Source organism: Eschscholzia californica, unplaced genomic scaffold (assembly GCF_041429995.1).
Source record: "Eschscholzia californica isolate CP2 unplaced genomic scaffold, dmEscCali1.0.p SCAF_3, whole genome shotgun sequence".
Classification (NCBI taxonomy): domain Eukaryota; kingdom Viridiplantae; phylum Streptophyta; class Magnoliopsida; order Ranunculales; family Papaveraceae; genus Eschscholzia; species Eschscholzia californica.
The window spans coordinates 18421317-18444118 of NW_028238420.1; the positions used below are offsets into that span (position 1 = coordinate 18421317).

General features: G+C 36.5%; 1 protein-coding gene and 1 long non-coding RNA gene across 3 annotated transcripts; one reads left to right on the forward strand and one right to left on the reverse strand.

Annotated features, from left to right (window-relative positions):
- The first annotated feature begins 9386 nt into the window (after window positions 1-9386).
- On the forward strand, window positions 9387-13991 carry LOC147548822 (uncharacterized). 2 transcript variants are annotated; one of them, XR_015237904.1, is made up of 5 exons: window positions 9408-9692; window positions 12025-12076; window positions 12174-12291; window positions 12372-12452; window positions 13724-13991. It is a non-coding gene; the product is annotated as an uncharacterized LOC147548822 (long non-coding RNA). The 2 variants fall into 2 exon arrangements; XR_015237903.1 differs by having other exon boundaries at window positions 9387-9692; window positions 12025-12291.
- Window positions 13992-17872: 3881 nt separating this feature from the next.
- On the reverse strand, window positions 17873-18392 carry LOC147548823 (uncharacterized). Its single transcript, XM_086668126.1, has 2 exons — window positions 18312-18392; window positions 17873-18205 (listed from the first exon to the last, which is right to left on the reverse strand). The coding sequence occupies exons 1-2, from the start codon at window positions 18390-18392 to the stop codon at window positions 17873-17875; spliced, it is 414 nt and encodes a 137-aa protein (XP_086524252.1).
- Window positions 18393-22802: the final 4410 nt, after the last annotated feature.

Here is a 22802-nt window from a genome sequence, read left to right on the forward strand (position 1 = left end):
TCTAGGGTTTTGGAGTTTATGTCAACCCTATCAACCTGGGACACTCTATCATAGACTCGTGATGATGAGGAGGTAGTTATTTTAGAGTGTTATATTTGTGTAAGAGACTCGTCTAACTTAAAATGTTAAACCAATAAGAAATTTCATTTTATGACTATTTTTCCTATTAAATTTAGGATTGACATGTGTATCTAATGGAGTTATATTGGAGACCTCTTGGAAACACAAAAGGTTTAGTCATTTTCTTTTGAGTTATTTCCCAAATGGCCCCCTAATTTATGACCAGCTTCCCGCGTAGCCTCATAATAAAAAACTAGGTTTCCTCCCCGTCCTACGGACGGGGAAGATCCCTCTTGGCTAACGCCTTTGAGGAAGAGAAAAATAAATTTAAATTACAACATAAATTACATTAACTTTCCTTAATTTGTAAATCGTATTCCAAAATCAATAGAGGAGAAATAACCGTGTGTTTAAAGAGGAGAGAGGGAAAACTGTATTTATGGAAGAAATATCAGAAAAGATTTGATAAAAAAAAAAATTGGGGTATTTAAGATATGGGAGAGTGGGTTAGTTATTTAGATCTCTCCCACGATTTTCTACTCTAAAGTTGGTAGTTTCTAAGATGTAATCCGTGGGAGAAAAAAAAAGGGTGAGAAATATATGGGTAGTTATTCTAATCAATTTTGACTGATTTACATTGATACCCATCTTTTTTTTTAGTGTATTTACATGAAAAGATTTTATATTATCCGTCGGATGTGTTCCCAACTAAATCTCTAAAATAAAATGGACGAGCAGACTTATCCCCTTGATAACCGACTGATCTGTTTTAATATAATAAATACCGAGATGACCCCCTTTTTACTGCTATCGTGAAAAAACCGCTAACTTTTTATTTTCTCTCCAAAATTACCCTTATGTGCTGTCAATGCATACCTTTTCAAGTTGTAATGTCAAATCTTTGAAAATCATTTCCAATCTTCTTTATGTCATTTCCAAAACAAAATTTAAACCTCTCTCCTCCATTTACTTTTCTTCTTCATCTTCCCACGATTAACTTTTCTTCCCCTCATCAGATCAACAAAATCACTTGATCAAACTGCAAAGCTTCACTTAACTTTAACCATTAAAGATCACCAATTCGACTCAAGACAATCTGGAATGATAATGGACGAAGATGTTCGAGAAGAACTTATGTTTGTCAATAACTTTCTCCATTTTCTCTATCTAAAATTTTCTTATTTCTCTCTCTAAAAATGGTGATCGAAAGAAAGAAAAAATTGTGTCTTCGTTGAGAAGAACTTTAGACACTCAAGATCAGAATTAGACTCAAGACGATCTCGAGTCAATGGATATTACCAAATCCAAAAGCAAACTGAACATAAATTTTAATAAATTTACAGTTCAAGCTCAAACATAAAATCAAAATCCTCACAAATAACGAAGCTTAACAACACCATCATCATCACCATCATCATCATCACCGTCATCATCATCACCGTCATCATCAACAACGTCTTCATCTTCGTCATCATCACCATCAACATTTTCATCATCATCGTCATCAACGTTTTCATCATCATCATATTCATGGCTTCTTGCAACTTTCTCTCCACATTTTATTAGGTTAACTCATTTCATCAACAACAACAAGATCATCATCATCCAAGTAGTTGTCTTCTTGATATAATTTTCTCTTTCATCCTCTAAGAAAATTTTTTAGAGAGAGAAAGTTTTTATAAAGCAAATTAAAAGAAATGATGAGAGAGAAAAAAAGTTTTTAGAGAGAGATAAGTGACTTGATGACGTTTCAAAATTAAATGCTCATTGTGTGACGTGCATTGAAAATGCACGCACTGACAACACACATGGGTAATTTTGGAGAGAAATAAAAAGTTAACAGATTTTTCACTATAATGGTAAAAAGGGGGGCATCTCGATATTTTTTATAAACTAAGGGGCTACGCGGGAAGCTCGTCATAAAGTAGGGGCCATTTGGGAAATAACTCTTTTTCTTTTGGATTATTTCCCAAAGAGCCCCCAACTTTATGATCAGCTTCCTGCCTAGCCCCCTACTTTAACGAAAATACCCAGAAGACCCCTTTTTTCAGTTACCGTTATAAGTCTGTTAACTAGTCATCACCTCTCTATCCTCCATCTCATCACCTCTCTCTGCCACCTCACCAGATCTAGAAGATCTTGTTGAGAGAAATTGAATTGCAAATACTTGATACCAACTTGATGCAGCTGACAAAATAACATTAAAATTTTAGGCTAAGTGGGGTTGTGACAAGTCAGGGATTAGATGACCTAGAGGACGATTTTTTATTTTTAGTAGTTTTCGATATCTATATTTTCTTAGTTTTAGTAGTTTCAGAACATTAGTTGTTTTAGAGAAGATTTCCTAGTTTTGGTTATTTTCTTAGTTTTTAGCAGTTTCTATATTTTAGATATTTAAGAGTTTTAGTAATTTTAGGGTTTGAATCCTATAAATAGGTCTTTATGTTCATTGTTAAGGAAGCCTGGTTTATTGAATAAAGTTTTATTTGATTTAATCAATCATAAAGGAGCGATCTTTATACTTCTTAGCTCTTGCCTACTACGCACTGCATCAGTTGGTATCAGAGCTTGCGTCGATCTTTAACAATGTCACCGAGAAGACAACAACCTACTAAAGGTAGGGAGAATCCCATGGATATTGTTAATGAAAGAGTTGAAGCAATAAATCAACGATTAGACGGCGTTGACGAATGGCGGCAACAAATGACTCGAATGATGAAAGAAGTTACGCATCGGTTAGATGCCTTCATTGTTCATCAAAGGGAACTGACTTCACCAAATCGTCACTCGGTAAGGGATGATAAATGTACTGAAGATGATTTTTATAATCCTTTTGCTAGGGACGTTCGGGGAAGAAGGAACCAAACCGATCACGGTTTTCGGAGATGGGAAGTGGGATTGAGGATTGATATCCCGGAATTCAGAGGGCGTGGTCAACGTGAAGAATTCCTCGACTGGCTAACTCCGGTTGACGATATTCTAGAGTTTAAGGGGATATCTCAAGATAGACAGGTTCCTCTTGTGGCTACTAGACTTCGTGATAGAGCTGCTGCTCGGTGGCAGCAACATAAGTTGGTGCGGTCCAAAAAAAGGGAAATCAAAGGCAACTTCATAGGAGAAGATGAAGAAATATATGCGTGTAAATTTTTCCACATAACTACACCAAGTTAATGTATCAAAAATCATAACAAGTGAAGCAAAGAAAGAACACTTATAGTTTTCAATTCGACAAGAAGAAAATTGTGTTGCTACCTAGTAGAGAGATTCCTCCTACAACTAACAAAGGTGACATTCAAATTTGTTATCTCATGGTTGTTCATTGAGGAGGTTGAACAAATTGATGTTGAATATATGATGATTGGTAAGGAGAGTAATATTGTGGATGAGGTGATTCCATATTCTGTTTACCCAACATTGGAAGAAATCACGAATGTTTTCCCACTACAAAAAACGTCTAATAGGGACAAACATTTTTACGTATGTCCCTAATAAAGCAGTAATAGGGACAATTTTATGCTACTTGTCCCCGATAGAATAACAATTGGGACTAATTTATCATAGGGACGGATTCTCGGAGAGCAATTTAAAAAAAAAAAAATCAGAAATTTTGGACCCAAAAAAAGGCGCAAAACTTTACCCTTCTTCCTTCCCTATTTTTTCGTTCTGTTTCCCTCTTTTCTTTCTCTCTCCTCTTTACCACGCTTTCCTCCTCTTCCATCACGACTTCGTCACCATGATTTTCTTTTCTCCTCTTCAACACTATTGATCTTCTTTTCGTTATAGGGTTAATCTTTCTGTTGCATCTTCTTCTTTTGTGCGACAGACTTAGGGTTTTATTGGGATTCTTCTCGGTTTTGTGAAGCAGGGTGATCGAGATTTCTAAGGTTTTTGGTGCGAGTCTTCACATCCAGGTTCATTGTTCTTCTCCCTGTTCTTCTTATTTGTTAAATTAAGAAATCCAAAGTTTATGCTTGGGTGACTCAACTTATTTTGTGATAGTTTACTACTATCTAGTAAGAACATTAGAACAAAATTAAAATCTTAATATCCAATTATTGGGTATTTGATTTGAACAATAAAATCAACTCAAGTATCTTGTGGTAAACAATGTATGTTCATCCCAACATTCAATTTTTGTAGTTCAGTTGCTATTGTTAGAACAACAATTGGAGTAGTCGAATCAAATTGAACTCCACCCAAAATCATATCTTCAGAAACTCCAATTGATTCAATAGAACAACTATTCATAACCAACCTATATATAAGTGTATCCCAAGAAACAGTAACGAAATCAGAAAGTTTTTCTTTTACTTGGTTTAGTAATTGTTATGAGGTCGTTATGGAGATTGTTAAGAATGATTTGAGCATGTGTTTGATTTAGTTGTTGAGGTCTTAGGTATTTAGGAAAATGTTTCGATTCATTTTTATGAAACAATCACCAAATTAAACTCATTCTAGAGTTGAAACACGAGAGTTAGTGAAACCAGAATGTAGCCTTAAATGAGAAGGCGAGGTCACGAACATGTGGCACTGAACACCGGAAGCGTTGTTACTTTTTTATTGGCTACTGAGAAGGTTTATAAAACGATTCTTCCTCAAGGTAACATTTATCGGAGAACATTATAGTAGAAGAGGCAAAAATAGTATTTGTATTCCCGTCTCAAAACTCTTTTTCAGTTATAACAGTGATGATAATCCTTGGACAAATACCGAATGTAACATTTTTGTGGGAAATTTATGCTCTAGACATTTTTGAAACTCCAAATTTTTGCATTTGAATATTTATTTGGATTTTTTTATTGTTGTAGTCATATTCTCCAGTACTTTAAGAACACTAGTGTCACACCTATACACCGATATGAAATTGTATAGAATTGAAGAATGAGGAATATGAGTATTGAAAGACGAGGAGAGGCGTAGTGATGACTGCGGTTAAGAAGCAAACACATTTATACTATTATTCTTATTTCTTCATGTGGATTTGCATAATATTTCGTCAATAATTTTCGTAGAAAGCAAAAGTATTGCTCATTTATCTGGTTTGTAGTGATTTTACAACAGAGAATAATTAAGAATAACCTTTCTTAGTCACAACAAACTAGTTACTTTCGCAGTCTAGGGTTGATAATATTGAAGGCTGGCTGGACATTTGGTCCTACCTATGATAAAATCCATCATTCAATATTTCAATGATGAACTGCGCACAATTGTTTAAGTCAGAAATAATATTTCATAACTCATGTAAACTTGCTAACTGTTTTTCTCACTAGGGTTATTTTGGAGACGAATCAATGCTTTATTGTATTCTCATCCAATTTTAGACTGTTAGTATTGAGTGGTTTATTTTTTTGATTAAAAATTAATTGAATAGTTACATATGATTTCAAATGCAGAACTTTTAGCGGACCTAAGAGCTTTAGTGTTTCGCCGAAGGAGTTTTAATCTTGTTTTCTGGAATTAATTAGGTAAAATACCACATCATCCTCTTTAGCAGGTTTATGCTTATGTTCATTATTACTTATTAGGTAATAAATAGAATATTTTCAAAAACAACATTCATATTTGACAAATAAAAGTAAAAAACAAGCATACCCGAGTCAGGACAGACATTGACTCAACGAGTCACTCGAGCTAACCCTAGACTCAAAAACTTGGTGAGGCTCAGATGGGTGTATGTCCAAGTCCGAATGCAGTACCAAGTAACTCGGATGAATCCGCCGAGTTGGACTACCTAGATTTAATCGTATTTGTATGTTGTTTGTGAAAAGCAGGAGTTATTTCAAACAATCATATATAGTTTTATTGCTGTATAAAGTTCTAATTATGAGGTGTTCCTACCATCTCACAAATTTCCTATATATATATATATTATTAAATAATAAATTTGTTTGTTTATAGGGATTCCTTCTTCATATTTGTGCACCAACATTTCTCTTTGTTTGATAAAGCAGTAGTTGTTTTCAGCCGTTACTTTTTTTTTCCTGAAATGGATAAGAGTTTGATGCAAAAACATAGGACGAGTAAGGAATATCGTGATGGTGTAAAGGCATTCATCGAATATGCTTTACACATGGAAGAGTTTTTAATGGAAGAGTTGTAAAATGTCCATGCATAGATTGTGCTAATGTAGAGTATGTTGATAGAAATTTACTCTACGAGCATCTAATTTGTCGTGGAATTATGAGCAATTATAAAGTGTGGGATTTTCATGGTGAGAACTCTGATCAGACACCTACTTTATAAGCTGAAGTGTCGTCTAATAATAATGACAACAATGGGGAGGGAGGTGACGACATAGAAGGTATGTTGCATGATGCATTTGGGTTTCAGAATGTGGGCAATGATATTGATGGTGATGCAGAAGAAACTGATAATATACATATTGACGGTGATGCTGGCCAGTTTTATGGTTTGCTAGAGGAAACTAAAATTGAGTTGTATCCGGGTTGTAAAAACTACACAAAGCTGTAATTTCTTTTTAGCTTATGGTAACTCAAGTGTCTTGGAGGAATTAGCAATAAAATTTTCACAAACATACTTGTTTTGCTAAAGAAGGCATTTCCCGAAGGGTGTACATTGCCAGAGACTTTCAATCAAGCCAAGAAACTTGTTACGGATATAGCTTTAGATTATAAGAAGATTGATGCATGTCCAAATGACTGCATGTTATTTTGGAAAGAAAATTAAGATTTAGAAAATTGCACCGTGTGTAATGCCTCTTGATATGTAAAAGAAAACGGTATTACACATAAAAAAACTCATGCAAAGATTCTGCCTTACTTTCCGTTAAAACCTAAGTTGAAACGCCTGTATATGACATCTAAAGTTGCAGTAGACATGAGATGGCATGAGGAAGGCTGCACATATGATGGGGTGCTCAGACATCCTGTAGATGGGGAGGCATGGAAACACTTTGACCAAGTATTTTCGAGTTTCGCTGCTGATCCCAGGAATGTTAGACTAGCATTGGCAACAAACGGCTTTAATCCGTTCGGAAATATGAGTTCTGTACATAGCACATGGCCAGTGGTATTACTGCCCTATAATTTACCACCGTGGTTGTGCATGAAACAACCTCATTTGATCTTGTCCTTGCTAATACCTGGTCCTAGGAGTCCTGGAAATGGTATTGATGTTTTCATGAGACATCTCATTGATGAATTGAAAAAATTGTGGGAAGATGGGGTTGATACTTATGACGCAGCAAGGAAGGAAATGTTTAAAATGCGTGTTGTAGTGGTCTGCACAATTAGTGATTATCCAGGCTTGGCAATGCTTTCCTGTTAGAGTACAAAAGGATACTTAGCATGCATAACATGTGGTAAAGATACAATCAGTAAATATCTAACAAATGGGGGTAAAATATGTTACATGGGCCATCGTAGATTTTTGCCTATGGATCATAACTTTCGGCAACTGAAAAATGATTTTGATGGAAATACCGAAATGAGAGAAGCTTCGGTCCCTTTGACAGGAATAGAAATAGCACAGCTACTAAAAGGAATTCCGCATCAATTTGGAAAAATTCCTTCTGAAAATAATGTAGATGAGCAAGGTAGTGGACCTAAAAGACAAAAAAGCTCGAGTAGTATCCAGGTTTCCAGATAATTGGAAGAAGTTACCTATACTTAATGAGTTACCGTACTTTCCATTTATTCTTCTTAGACACAATCTGGATGTCATGCATATAGAGAAGATGTGCTAGCATTTTAGGCACTATTTTGGGCAAAAAAAAACGTTATCAAGATAATTTGAAAGTGAGACACGACTTGGAACAAACGATGATCAAACCTGAGCTTCACGCAAAATGGCTCGAGGATAAGAAAAAATGGTATATACCCCTTGCTTGTTATACAATGACAAAAAGTGAAAACAAACATTTTGCAAGGTATTGAAAAGTTTGAAAGTGCCCGACGGGTTCTGTTCTGTAGGGTTACGTATGTATCTAATACACTATCTAGTGTTTATTACGGAATCTCAAACATCTATATGTTAACACTAGACATCCAGGATCGATATTTACATGACTAATCAATGAACTAGAATGGAAAGAAGATTACCTTAATCGCTTTCCCACGAACATTATTCCGACTAGATTCGGAAGATCAAGAACTCCAACTGTAGTTCCTCTACTTGAGACACCGAGTGTATGACTTGAACTCCCTCCTTCGAGTCAGCTAGGACCTTCTTGAAGGTTGAGATGAAGAACACTTTCTTCTTGACTAGATAACCGAGAAAAATCCTTTTTCTCTTTCTTGTTTTTTCTCTCTTGAAAATCTCTCTTAACTTTGCTCTTGATTGCATACATAATTATGTCTAATGAGGTCTATTTATAGGAAACATAGTGTAGGAGTTTGTCTCAAACTAAGATTCTTAAAATGTCTCACTTAAGACATATCCCTAAAAGTCCCACATAAAACCAAATTAGGGCTTATGGTGTGGCCGGCCACTATAGCCCATTATGGGCTTTGTGGCCGGCCCACTTAAGGGTCTAGCCGGCCATGTGCTGGCCAACCCCTTTCTAAGGTCGGCCATCACATGGCCGGCCCCTTTATGGGCACTCCCGGGCCTCCATTTTATCCCGGGTTTATGTATACTTGTCCGGACTCTTCCGAACACTAAATAATGGATCCAATCCACTTATTTGCCACTTTATATCTAGTCAATCTCTCTCCGTTCATCCCATCACTCTTATGTGTAACCCTTGTAGGATCCGGTCTATGTTAGCCGCGGATTATCAAAGTCATCCGACGATTGTAGTTGACTTCTAGCTAAGCATCACGACCCCTAATTCGACCGGACTAATGATCTTCCGTATAAGGTCATTATGATCCTATTCGCCAAATCGTACGCATTGCCATCTTGGTCAAAGGACATCCCTTTAGAAGGATACCATTCCTTCGGACCGAGGGAATATACCCTTCAGTCTCCCACTTGTACTTAGAACAAGTGCAATGCTCGATTCCCATGTCTTTTCATATCTCATCTGATATGTCATACTTATCAGACTTTCTTGATCCCGAGAACAAACTATCAATCAAATGATTAACTCTTAACCCATTTGAACATGGCCATGCAATTTTCAATTGTTTCTCGTCAAGTGGCCCGGAGATCACCACAAAAAAAAACGTCCAATAGGGACAAACGATTTTACGTATGTCACTAATAAAGCAATAATAGGGACAATTTTGTGCTATTTGTCCCCGATAGGATAACAATTGGGACCAAATTATCATACGGACGGACTTTCCGAATACAATTTAGAAATATAAAGAAATCACAAATTTTTTACCCAAAAAAAAGGCGCAAAACTTTACCCTTCTTCCCTCCTTATTTTTTCGGTTCTGTTTTCCCTCTTTTCTTTCTCTCTCCTCCTCACGCTTCCCTCCCCTTCCATCACGACTTCATCACCACGATTTTCTTCTCCCCGTGATTTTCTTCTCCTCATGATTTTCTTCTTTCCTGTTCAACACTATTGATCTTCTTCTACTTATAGAGTTAATCGTTCTAGGGTTTCTGTTGCATCTTCTTCTTTTGTGCGACAGACTTAGGGTTTTTTGGGCTTCTTCTCGGGTTTGTGAAGCAGGTTGATCGAGATTTCTAGGGTTTCTGGTGCAGGTCTTCACATCCAGGTTCATTGTTCTTATCCTTGTTCTTTTTATGTGTTAAATTAAGAAATCCAAAGTTTATGCATGGGTGATTCAACTTATTTTGTGTTAGTTTACTACTTTCTAGTAAGAACATTAGAACAAAATTAAAATCCTAATATCCAATTCTTGAGTATTTGAATGGAACAGTAAAATCAATTCAAGTATCTAGTGGTAAACAATGTATGTTCATCCCAACATTCAATTCTTGTAGTTCAGCTTTTGCTGTAGAGCAACAATTGTAGTAGTCGAATCAAATTGAACTCCACCCAAAACCATATCTTCGAAAACTCCAATTGATTCGATAGAACAACTAATAACAAACCCATTTTGTGAAGTGGGTAGCTCTAATTTCATGGTACTGACATAGAAAATTGAAGATAGTGAATTGCTTTTGATTAGTAATTGAGTTCTCTTGGTTGGGTTTCTTACTTTTTTTTTACTTACTCATTATGGGATTCCCCCCATTTAGAGATACATGTCAAATCTGAATACATAGTCTAAACCCTAATTCGAACCATTATAGGAAGTTCTTCCCTTATTGAAAAATCATATAGAATTGAACTTCCTTACTTTGTAAAAAGGTTGTTATAGTTAATGAGAATCGCTGGTGTTTCTTCATGATTGCTTCCTTTCGTATTCGATTAATCTCCCATTAAAGTTTGAAATTCAGCTAGATTAAAGAAAATTTCAATTGATTCTTCGGAAACTCCAATTGATTCAATAGAACAACTAATAACCAACCCATTTTGTGAAGTGGGTAGCTCTAATAACCATATATCATTGTATCCTAATTCCTGAGAAACAGTGCCGAAATCAGCAAGTTTTTTTTTTACTTGCTCTAGTAATTGTTATGAGGTCGTTATGAAGATTGTTAAGAATGATTTGAGCATGTGCTTGATTTAGTTTTTGAGATCTTAGGGATTTAGGAAAATGTTTCGATTCATTTTTATGAAACAAACACCAAAGTAAACTCATTCTAGAGTTGAAACATGAGGGTTAGTGAAAATGTAAGAAGCCAAATTAATGTTGGAGTCAGAGAACATAAATGAAAAAACAACCTTAGATAATGAAAGAAAAAGCTCGATTGTGGCAAAGAAAAATGTTTTGTTGAGATTAGGTTCAAATGAGTTATAGCTAATAGTCGTAGATTTTAATATGATACGACGGAGTGGGATTAGTCTACAATATTATAAGCGATTGTATTTGTCACGTTCTATAACTTAACCATTCATGTATTTTTAATCGGTGTTCTTATTGTCTGTACTTCAAGATAATCTTATGTAGCATATATATATATATATATATATATATATATATTATATACAAGCCGAAAAGAGAGTCTATGCTTTCTTGTTTCAGTTGGTTTTTCCAACTCCAAGAACAAATTCTTAACTTTGTTCTTCTTGTCCTCTTTGCATGTATGAAACTAGAATGGGAGGCTACCCTTATTTACTTTCATCCAATAATGCTTTCTTATTGAAACTTGCTAAACTAGTGTTGTCTAGTTAACATATCTCAGAATGCATAGGATAAGGTCTCCTGAATCTGCTTTTTGTTTTACTTTTATACTACCAGTTGTTGGGAACACCCAATCCACCCGAGTAACTCGTGGATTGGACATGGATCGTGGGTAGACCGAGTTGGTCCCTGTTGGTGTTAGTCCCACACTGGTTGTGGGAGGGGGCGGTGGTCACTTTGTGAGTCTGAGGGAAAACCTCACCTCTTGAGCTAGCTTTTGGGGTGACATCATCCAGAGAGTTAGAGACCACTTTGGGACAAGTCCCATGGACTACACCCATAGTCCCATGCCAATCCTCCTACACAATTATATGTATAATATATATATAAATGTATATAGTTATTAGTTATATATGTACCTTGAAAGGTGATCAATCCTAGGGAGACCCTGGCCTAGCTGATCCTATTATCGAGGATTGGGATTGGGGACCGATCGCGCCCCCAACTGCTTAGCTTTTATACATTTTTGTTGTTGGGTTCACAAAAATATTAACCGTGTGTTCGAACCATTTACTTTATTGATAGACTTCCCGACTTCAATATTACACAGGAAGGTTGTGCTTTTATGAATAGTCGAATCGATACTCTTGTATGATACCAATACCAATACCAATATCCATGTTATTGCCCAATTTATGAAGTATATAGAAAATCTATACGTGTGCCCTATCTTGTGATAATCCTATGACCCGTCGCCGTCACATATTTAACTATATACGCTTCTAAAACATGACATCAGTTTATGGATATATATCATTTGATGAGTAAATGACTAACTAATCTTGTTTGTGAACAGGCAAGCCACCAAAAGCTCTGCCAGATCTCCTGGTGCGAGTCTTCACATCCAGGTTCATTGTTCTTCTCACTGTTCTTCTTATTTGTTAAATTAAGAAATCCAAACTTTATGCTTTGGGGAAAATCTTCCCACGTTGGATATCGTAACAGCAATGAAGAGACTTCAAACATGAAAAAAGAAATGGAAGAAATGAAAAAAGAACTTAATAGTACCAAAGCGGAATTAGACGAGATGAGGGCCTATTTTAGACGGCTTCACGATGGGGAGGTAGATTTTTAATAGATCTATGATTTAGTATGTAGTTATCATTACAACTGATATTAAAGACCTATGTGTTCGTTTTACAGCTACATGTCTCTATGCCTAGCTTCTCCTTTGAAAGTTCTCGTAACGACCTAAGGTCATCTTCACATTCTGATTAGCATGAGGTAACCTTTTCTCCTTAGTAGTATAATATCTATCACACAAATAGTCACACTACCTTACTAACATATGGTAATCTTAATGTATTATTACGGAGGTGTGATCTTAATATTAATATAACAGTGGGGGCAATGTCTAAATCTCTAAGTATAAGTAAAGTAAGTCAATAATTCGATTTGTTGGTTCATCAGGTAATATCGAATCAGGCGAAGGAAAATAGATTATTTATAGGGAAGTAGATTATTTGTTGGTTCATGATTCATCAGATTGAAGTGTTAAATCACATAGGAAACCTCCTAGCTCCAGTTTAATATGGAAGTTATCACATAGAGTTTAAGAAGAAGAGCAAATAAGATGAGAAGAAAACGGAGAATCATGGAGAGTGATTCCTAGTTAAGTATATTGCCTTCGCTAATATCATCGATAGATATAGTTACCCAGATCGTTCATTGATTTCTTCAATTTTACTTGAGTTTAAGATACTCTAGAAGCCTGTAAACACCAAAGAGAATCAAGAAAATTGTTATATGAGAGCATTATAAAATTCGAGAAGGTCCAATCTATTGTTGTTAACATTATCAGCTAACTTCTATATTGTTGGGAGTCGAGATAATTCAAAAAAACGTAGAGAATATACGATAAGCTAGACTAATATTACTCTAAGTTTTTGTTCTTGGAAGTAGGGACTTCAAAAGTACCTAAAAGCTAGAAAGGAATGTGCAGTGTGATTATGTGAAGGAAAAGGTTTACTTTCTTCAGGGATTCCTTCTCGAGATTATGCTCTTGTCGTGCATAACAGTGGGACACAAATAGTCACACTACCTTACATCGCAATACGCGAAGGTGTGGCAGCAGCTGCTGCGTCGCAGGTAGCCAATGGGCTGCAACTGTTGTTGCGTCGCAACAACCAAGGGGCTGCAGTTGTTGCTGCATCGCAGTATGTTTTGGTGTTATTTTTTACCGAATTAGACCATTGTTCTAGAACTAATGCAGTATTATAGTGACCTGGACACTTAATATGAAACATTATTATGTTAAAGAACTCTGTCTAAATGCAACGCAAAGACCCGTGAGGGTATGCTTGTTAGTACCTAGAACAGTATAAACTTATTATGAAGCTATCGCTTTTAAGAAGATTTTGTGTTTGCGAAAGTTTGTTCTTTTAACAATTTTATAGAAGTTTTAACATGTTTGTATATTTGTCTTGTCCTAATTTCGAACAAGGTAATAAACTAATAGCTTTCGTTGTCTATTGTTTTTTGTGTCCATGATACAGGGATAGGATGGAGCTCTGCTGAGATGATGATATGTTAATGGTGTTTCTACGTTTTTCTCGACAACATGAGGAACAAGATGGGAGGATGAAGTTAGAGTAGTTTAATGTTCATAGAATTTTTATCTTCCTATGGAAGAGTTATTAGCCTATTATTCTTTTATTTTGGTTTGATTTTTTTTTTCGCCCTGGCTTGTGAATTTTTTCGGGGGATTTCTCAAAACATGTTAATGTAAATACGTGTTTTTAAATTGAAGGAAAATTTTCTATTCAGTATACACTAATTATTATGTGAAAAATTCCTAACCAAATTTGCAGGGACGAATATTAATTACATCAGGTACAGGCAATAAAAAATCATCGTTGATCTGAGAGGGACAAATATAATTTGTCCGAAATGTTAATGAGAGGAAATTCCCGCCAAATTGTTAGGGGCAGATATTGATTGTCCCAAATGCTTGCGAGCCGAAATTCCCGCAAAATTTTTAGGGACAGATATTAACTGTCCCAAATGCTAAAAAGTGGAAATTCCCACCAAATTATTTAGGGACAGATATATGTTGTCCCTAGTAATCGTTGATAATAGGGACAGTTTGAAACCGTCCCAAAAATAACTTTGGGACAGATGCTATCTGTCCCTATAACCGTCCAAAATATTATTTGGGACGCCTCTTTTGGGGACAGATTAAAACCGTCCCTAATACTCCATTAGGGACGGTTTTTCCATTTTTGGGACGATTTTTGTCCGTCCCTAATGGACCTTTTTTTCGTAGTGGATAATTTATCCTAATTTTACTCAGGAAGACATATTCCATTCTTTTACTCCCACTCAATTAAATGTCTATCCTGTCTCCCCCAGTAATCCGCCTTTATAACCTCCTTTTACGGCGCGACGTTTAACGGTACCAAAGTTCGACATTCCTTACATAAACTGAGCGAGTACTCATGTTTTGAGGAACCTCTCCAATTTGTTAAATGAGAGTTATGACATCTTACGACTTCTTTTCCTGAAGTACTCTCACTTGGCGGGTTTCCAGTGTATCAGCTTATACACCCATGAAGTTGACTTTGAATACTCCTATTCCTATAGCCCAAGAAACACCGTTATCTCGTCAATCACTCATGCTAGTCTTCTTAAGTCATTGTTGTCCAACCAATGACCTGAACTAGGATTATTATAATGGTGTGCTTCCATGTTCACTTAGTAGGATTTCTTTCATTAGATCACGCATCTAATAAACCTACCTGAAACACTCCATTATTTTGGACTGTCTTCTAAATTCTAAACCACAATTTAGATGACGAAATAAATTGAGTTTATTTCAGATAACAAGAGTTTGTAAATATTGAGCACCGCGTAAACTCCTTTACATTTCTCAACTTTACAAGTCTTTTTAGGATTTTCTACCTTGATCCTAATTCCTTAGATCCGTTCATCTTCCATGTTCGTTCTAAGGTGACAGTTTAGTTTTTGTTTTCACTTTGCTTATTATTATCTTGCTTATGAACGTCTTTATAAGCTATTACGATAATATCAGTTTCTCAATCTGAAATTAGTACTTCCTAAGTTCTAATTTTAATTTCTTATCTAGTAGAGTTAGCAACGACTCCCAGCATGAAAACTCCTTTTCATCTTTTCGCCCTTCCTAAAAGATTCTTATCTTTATTTTCAGAAGATTGCTTTTATGACTTTCTTCAACCTTTGTGTTCAGAGATGTGATCTCAGATGCTTCCACCATTCTAGGTCTTTCTCTGATTTTTATGGGTGACGACATCTTTTGTACTCCAAGTACTTCTTTTAGATGTGCGGGGAAATCTCAATCATCTTCATGATCGATCTTATGTTGTCCAGACATAAGTATTTCTCTCATGTTTTTGCTTTCGCTTGTCAGAATTTTTTAAATTCTGAGTTTGCTTGGCAGTTCTCATGTGAGATGGGTAGAATCTCTTTCAAAATTCCTTTTGAACGAGTTCTCATCACTTTAATCTATTGATATAGATTTTGATGCCCTAATTAGTTTACCCTCGTCTTTCTCCTATTCAGTCAGTTCTCCAACTATTTTTAACATTCCTGATGTTTTTTCTCAATCCCAGTATGTCTCTACATACAGGACTTTGAAACATTCTTGTCGAACAAGACTAATCATTCTAAGAAATTGAATCCAGATAATTTCTTTACGAATGTTTAGAAACTCACTTCTTTAGATCTTATCTCTTTAGACTCTCAGTCTAAACTCGGAGTGGTTTTGCTATAGTTTCTGTGAATCTTCTTTCTAAGACTCACTCGGGGTTTTGAGCACATATCGAGATATTTCCTTAACTTCTTTTAAGAGGTCTCGTGGTGAGTAACTCCTTACTCCTATTTGTTGCTCTTATTCGAACTTGTTTCAAATATTTATTTCCTCCCACTTGTCCATTTTAAAAGATGCCTTCTTTTAAATAGGACACCATCGAGAACAACAAAAGTTGTTCCGATGATTTGTGAGAAAACCCTGTTATTATTCATTCGAAGAATCTATGTCTAACGGTCTTTTAGACTTTTAATAAAAGTTCATTTTAGAACTCTTTCTAAAATCCATACTTGTATGGAATCTTTTATTTGCTATAGCATTTTAGGTTTTTAGTGGGATGGCAGATGTGCATTTAGACTTTTACTTTCGGAAGATTCTATGACTTTTAGACTTATGACCTCATCATAATCTTTGGTCAGATTTGATCCCTACTTGATTTAGGTTTAGTCTCTAAGACTTTCCTTTAATCTAGTGTTTAGTCTATTCTAGTCATATTAGTCACTTTCTTATGTTTAACATAAGTTCTAGTGAGTAATTTGACCTTTGTGATCTCGTCAAATTTCTTTTGTTTGAACCATGATTAACTATCGTTGAGAGATACGAGATCAATCAACTTTAGCTTCATCCATGTTCTTTCAAATTTATTTGACTAGATTAGAATAACTAAATTGGATCGTTCGGTATAAATGTTAAAAGTTGAATAGACATTTTTCTTGAGAACATTTATAAAATACTGATTATTTTAATTATCTCCATAATCTTATTACAGAGTCGATGTTCTTAAAAAGAAAAATAAAACTAAACTTGGAGTGGTTTTTCTATAGTTTCTGTGAATCTTCTTTCTAAGACTCACTGGGGGTTTTGAGCACATATCAAGGTATTTCCTTAACTTCTTTTAAGAGGTCTCTTGGTGAGTAACTCCTTACTCTTATTTGTTGCTCTTATTCGAACTTGTTTCGAATATTTATTTCCTCCCACTTGTCCATTTTAAAATATGCCTTCTTTTAAATAGGACAACATCGAGAGCAACAAAAGTTGTTCCGATGATTTGTGAGAAAACCCTGTTATTCTTCGTTCGAAGAATCTATGTCTAACGGTCTTTTAGACTTTTAATAAAAGATCATTTTAGAACTCTTTCTAAAATCCATACTTGTATGGATCTTTTATTTCCTATAGCTTTTTAGGTTTTTAGTGGGATGGCAGATGTGCATTTAGACTTTTACTTTTGGAAGATTCTATGACTTTTATACTTATGATCTCGTCAGAATCTTTGGTCAGATTTGATCCTTACTTGATTTAGGTTTAGTCTCTAAGACTTTTCTTTAATCTGATGTTTATTCTATTCTAGTCATATTAGTCACTTTCTTATGTCTAACATAAATTCTAGTGAGTAGTTTGACCTTTGGGATCTCGTCAAATTTCTTTTGTTTGAACCATAATTAACTATCGTTGATAGATACGAGATCAATCAACTTTAGCTTCATCCATGTTCTTTCAAATTTATTTGACTAGATTAGAATAACTAAATTGGATCGTTCGGTATAAATGTTAAAAGTTGAATAGACATTTTTCTTGAGAACATTTATAAAATACTGATTATTTTAATTATCTCCATAATCTTATTACAGAGTCGATGTTCTTAAAAAGAAAAATAAAACTAAAAACTAATTTAAAGTTATGCCTATGGAGCCCATGATCCTTCTCCAGCTTTATGTAGCAACTTTTGCTTCCTTCAGCTTTTGACAGGTTCGTCTCCTATTCAATAAATACTCAGCTTCCATTTGTTCCTGTCTTTCATAATGAAGAGAACAGTTTTAGGTATCCAATACCTTTTAGGAATTGTATTTAATTGAATCAACTTTTAATTCTTATTACCTTGAGCGGAAACTATATTTCCATTCTTTTTGTCTTCCAGGAATTTGGGACAGCTTCTCTTCCAATGGCCTGTGTCATTGCAATACTTGGAATCAGATTGGGCACATTTGTTTTTGGAAACTTGTTTGCCTTTCCACTTGCCCATTTGCTTCCTCTTGAATTCCTGCCTTCCTTCTTTCTTAAATCCCTTTTCCTTTTGAACCATCAGAACTTCTTTCTTAGGTTCCACCACTCTGATGTTCTCTTCGGCTGTTTGGAGCATAGCATGTAGTTCTTCCAGAGATTTATTCCATCCATTCATGTGGTAGTGCATTCTAAACTGAGTGAACCCATCATGAAGAGAATGCAGGATAATATCAGTGGCAAAATCCCGGCCATGGTCGACTCCGAGTCGAGCTAGTTTCCCAAAATGGCTAATTAATCACTTTGAAAACATGTGGCCCTACAGGCTTTCCTCTTTCAAGGCGCATATCCAACATCGCCTTTGAGGTTTCATACCTTTCCATTCTCGACTTCTTTTGGAACAGATTCCTAAGTTGTCGTATCATGGTTTAAGCATCCATGTGAATGAACTTATCCTGAAGATTAGTTTCCATGGTTTCTAACATAAGGCATGTTACGGGTTCAGACTTCTTTCTGAATCCTTCTCCTGATCAGTCGAATCTTCTGTGATTTCCGGAAGTGGTGTGTCTAGGATGCTTGCCTTATTTTCGGATCTGAGAACGAGTTCCAGATTCCTTTCCCATACAATGAAGTTGTCTCCATTCAGCTTTTCTTTCTCTAGTAGCCAACAGATGTTGAAGTTTTCTTTCGACGTCATAATTAAACTACATGTAAGAAACGCGAAAGTGATTTAAACTTGTTATCCTGGCATAATATTCGTGTATGCCTATATTATTCTTTATTTATTGTGCCATAAGAATAATAATTTCTTCGGAATTAAGCGTACTAGGGCACTGCCCTCAATCCGTCGTCCTGGGTGAGTAACATCTTACTGATCATACTCTTATGACTCCTGGTTGACAAATTTCACACTTTAGTGTCAAATTGTCCTTTTGCCTCAAAATCCAAAACCCTTTTGCTGACTCGTTGAGAATAACCATTTAGACATGTAGACCTCTGCTATAGATCTACCCGTATCGTCCCGAGGTAAAAGATGGCACTCTGTGAAGGCTGACCCACCATCGATGAACAAGGGATCAACAGGTGTCTTAATCTGGGTAGGCTTTACTCAAAATTCTTTTTGGGACTTTTTACGTAATTTATCAAGTTGCGTTACTATGAACTCTAGCATAACCAATTATGATTTATTGCGTAAAAGTTTATGTGGGTTTGCGTAATGATTTATTCAAATCTTTAGTATATCCCTAAAAGATCTCATCTTTTAGGTTAATTTCTTGTTCGCCTATGGTTCGTATGGATTCTCATCCTTGAACCTCCATTGATTACTCCCACTTGAACCATGATCTCATCGTTCGGTTCATCAATGCATTCCTAGACCCTATACTCTAAGTATTATTTCGGGCACAATCGCTTGTGTTTAGGAACAAGAAATGTTACCCTATCTGAAGGTATACTAAACTACACAATCACATAAAATATACATACATTCAAAAATATGACAGTCATAGTAAAGTATGTATCCTATATACGTTTCTAGGTTCGCTATGTCTCGTATAGCTAAATGTGAGAAATTGTAACATTCCTATGTCTAACGTGAGTTGTAAGTCTATTTTCATAAAATACGGACCAATAGCACGTCATGTTTTTCCATAATGATTTCCAAAATCCCTTTAAGGAAAAACTCCGTTTGGGCCCTCTGACGGCCTGGGCCAATTTCGAAAAAACAAGTTTGAAATTCGGAGAAAAAGGTTTGAAAAACTCTCACTCGGGTCAAGGCCCAAAAGTCCTCGAGTCAAACTCAAAATGACCCAAGTTGACCCTGGTCAAACCCTGGTCAAAGTTCTGGTCAAAGTCCCTTGACTAGTCTCGGGTCAACCCTTGACTCGGACTAGTCATAGGCCGGACCAAGGGACAAAACGTTCCATCGTGCTTTGTCCCTTGGCCAGACGCGTCCTAGCCGGGTCAGATGCGTCCTAGACGCATCTAGCCCTAGGACAGACCCTAGGATGCGTCAGGACGCATCCTAGTGGAGTTTGGTGCATAAGACGCGTCCTAGACGCGTCCCGGGTGGGACGACATGGGCATCCATCTTTGGATGCCCTTTGGACGCGTCCCAGACGCATCCGGACGCGTCAGTCGCATCCTAGGTGCGTCTGGAAGCTTCCAGTCGCATCTGGATGCGAGCGGTTGCTCTAGACGCATCTGGATGCGATCGGTTGCTCCAGACGCATCTGGATGTGACACTTTGCTCAAGACGCATCCTAGATGCATCTGGACATGGCGTCCAGGTCTCGGTTCTAGACCGAGACCTATTCCTAGTCCGTCTCGGACTAGGAATCCCAGACGCGTCCTAGACGCAAGTCCGACTCGGACTGGGATATCCCAATCGCGTCCTGGACGCGCTGGGTTGTTCGAGATCCTAGGATCTCGGACTCCTAGTCCTGATAGGACTAGGAATCCCGACCGACACGGAATCTTAGTCCGTATCCCACCCGGTCTCGGACAGTCTGTCCGAGACGTGCTGGACGGCCAGGAGATTTCCTAGATTTTCTAGGAAATCTCTCGGTCCAAACTCATCTTCTTCACTGGATTTCCTGTCCAGCTGCTGTCACTCACTGTTCTTGATGATTTTCATCATCTAAACAGTGGGTTTTGCCCCTTTTTGGATAAATTTCAAAACCCTAAAACTAGTTTTCGAAAACCTTTTTCAAAAATCTAAAGTTTTAGTGTTTTAGGCTATTGAATCTACTTCAAAAACCCTATTTGATCTAATCAAGTTTGTGTTTAAATCTCCATTAAAACACTTTGTTATCTAATTTATCAAGTTCGAACCTAGTACAACTAGTCAAAGATAGTACATGTAATTGGCTCGTGATGCCACTGTAGGGTTACGTATGTATCTAATACACTATCTTGTGTTTATTGCGGAATCTCAAACATCTATATGTTAACACTAGCCAGGATCGATATTTACATGACTAATCAATGAACTGGAATGGAAAGAAGTATACCTTAATCGCTTTCCCACGAACAAAATTTCGACTAAATTCGGAAGATCAAGGACTCCAACTGTAGTTCCTCTACTTGAGACACCGAGTGTATGACTTGAACTCCCTCCTTCGAGTCAGCTAGGACCTTCTTGGAGGTTGAGATGAAGAACACTTTCTTCTTGACTAGATAACCGAGAAAACTCCTTTTTCTCTTTCTTGCTTTTTCTCTATTGAAAAGCTCTCTTAACTTTGCTCTTGATTGCATACATAATTATGTCTAATGAGGTCTATTTATAGGGAACATATTGTAGGAATTCGTCCCAAACTAGGATTCCTAAAATATCTCACTTAAGACATATCCTTAGAAGTCCCACATAAAACCAAATTAGGGCATATGGTGTGGCCGGCCACTATAGCCCATTATGGGCTTTGTGGTCGGCCCACTTAAGGGTCTAGTCGGCCATGTGCTGGCTGGCCCCTTTCTAAGGTCGGCCATCACATGACCGACCCCTTTATGGGCACTCTCGGGCCTCCCTTTTAGCCCGGGTTTATGTATACTTGTCCGGACTCTTCCGAACACTAAATAATGGATCCAATCCACTTATTTGCCACTTTATATCTAGTCAATCTCTCTCCGTTCAAACCATCACTCTTATGTGTAACCCTTGTAGGATCCGGTCTATGTTAGCCGCTCCGAAGATCGTAGTTGACTTCTAGCTTAGCATTACGACCCCTAATTCGACCGGACTAATGATCTTCCGTATAAGGTCATTATGATCCTATTCGCCAAACCGTACGCATTGCCATCTTGGTCAAAGGACATTTCCTTAGAAGGATACCATTCCTTCGAACCGAGGGAATATGTCCTTCATTTTAAACTTTTCGGAATGCATAAAAGTTAAGGAAGGAAATAATTGGTTTAAAAAGTCATGACTGTCATGTAATTATGCAACAATTTTTGCCTTTAGTTACTCGAAATATCTTGCTGGATAAAGTTTCCTCTGTCATTATAGAACTAAGTGCCTTCTTACCCGAGTTATGCACAAAGGTAAGTAGACCAGAAGATTTTACGAGATTGGAGGCGCGCATTAGTCTCATTATCTGCAAACTGGAGTCCGCCAACATTTTTTGACATTATGATGCACCTACCAATCCATTTGGCATCCGAGGCAAATTTAGGTGGTCCTGTTAATTGTCGTTGGATGTATCCGATGGAAAGGTATTTTTTTAGACTAAATATGTTATTCTTTTTATAAACTAAATAATGTCAATGGTTATGTTATAAAAAATTTCTTGTTATAAATGTAGATACTTAAGTACATTAAAGAAGTATGGGCGTAATAAGGCTCGGCCTGAAGGGTGCATTGTAGCAGGATACATGATAGAAGATTGTTTGACATTTGTAACAAGGTACTTGGAGGATGTTGAGACACGACTAACCATACCATCTATGTAACATCCCATGTTTTTCGGTCAAATATGTAGAAGACTAAGGTTAATTGAGGGACTATTTAGCATTTAGAAAAGAATTAAATTGGGGGTTAAATGGCAATCACTAGAGATTCAATTAATCGAAAATAATTATCGAGGGACCTGTGTATAACATGGATGTAAATGAAGGACTTGAAGTAAATAAATTCACATGGGCATTTACAAAAATGACATGTGGCTCCCCAAAACCATTTCAGTTTGGTTTAAAAGAAAAGAAAACTCCCCCATTTGTTGTCACGCATGCAAGGTGCTTCTTAAATTCTCAATAGGCCACGTCCCAACCTCATTTAACAGGTCTCACTTATCTCATTT

What these genes read in the sequence shown, in the direction of transcription:
- LOC147548823 (XM_086668126.1), bottom strand. Translation starts at nt 18,392, where the DNA reads ATGGAAAGGTATGAAACCTCAAAGGCGATGTTGGATATGCGCCTTGAA. An exon ending in TAGGGCCACATGTTTTCAAA is followed by an intron (nt 18,206 to 18,311) that starts GTGATTAATTAG and finishes GGGTTCACTCAG; the next exon opens with TTTAGAATGCACTACCACAT.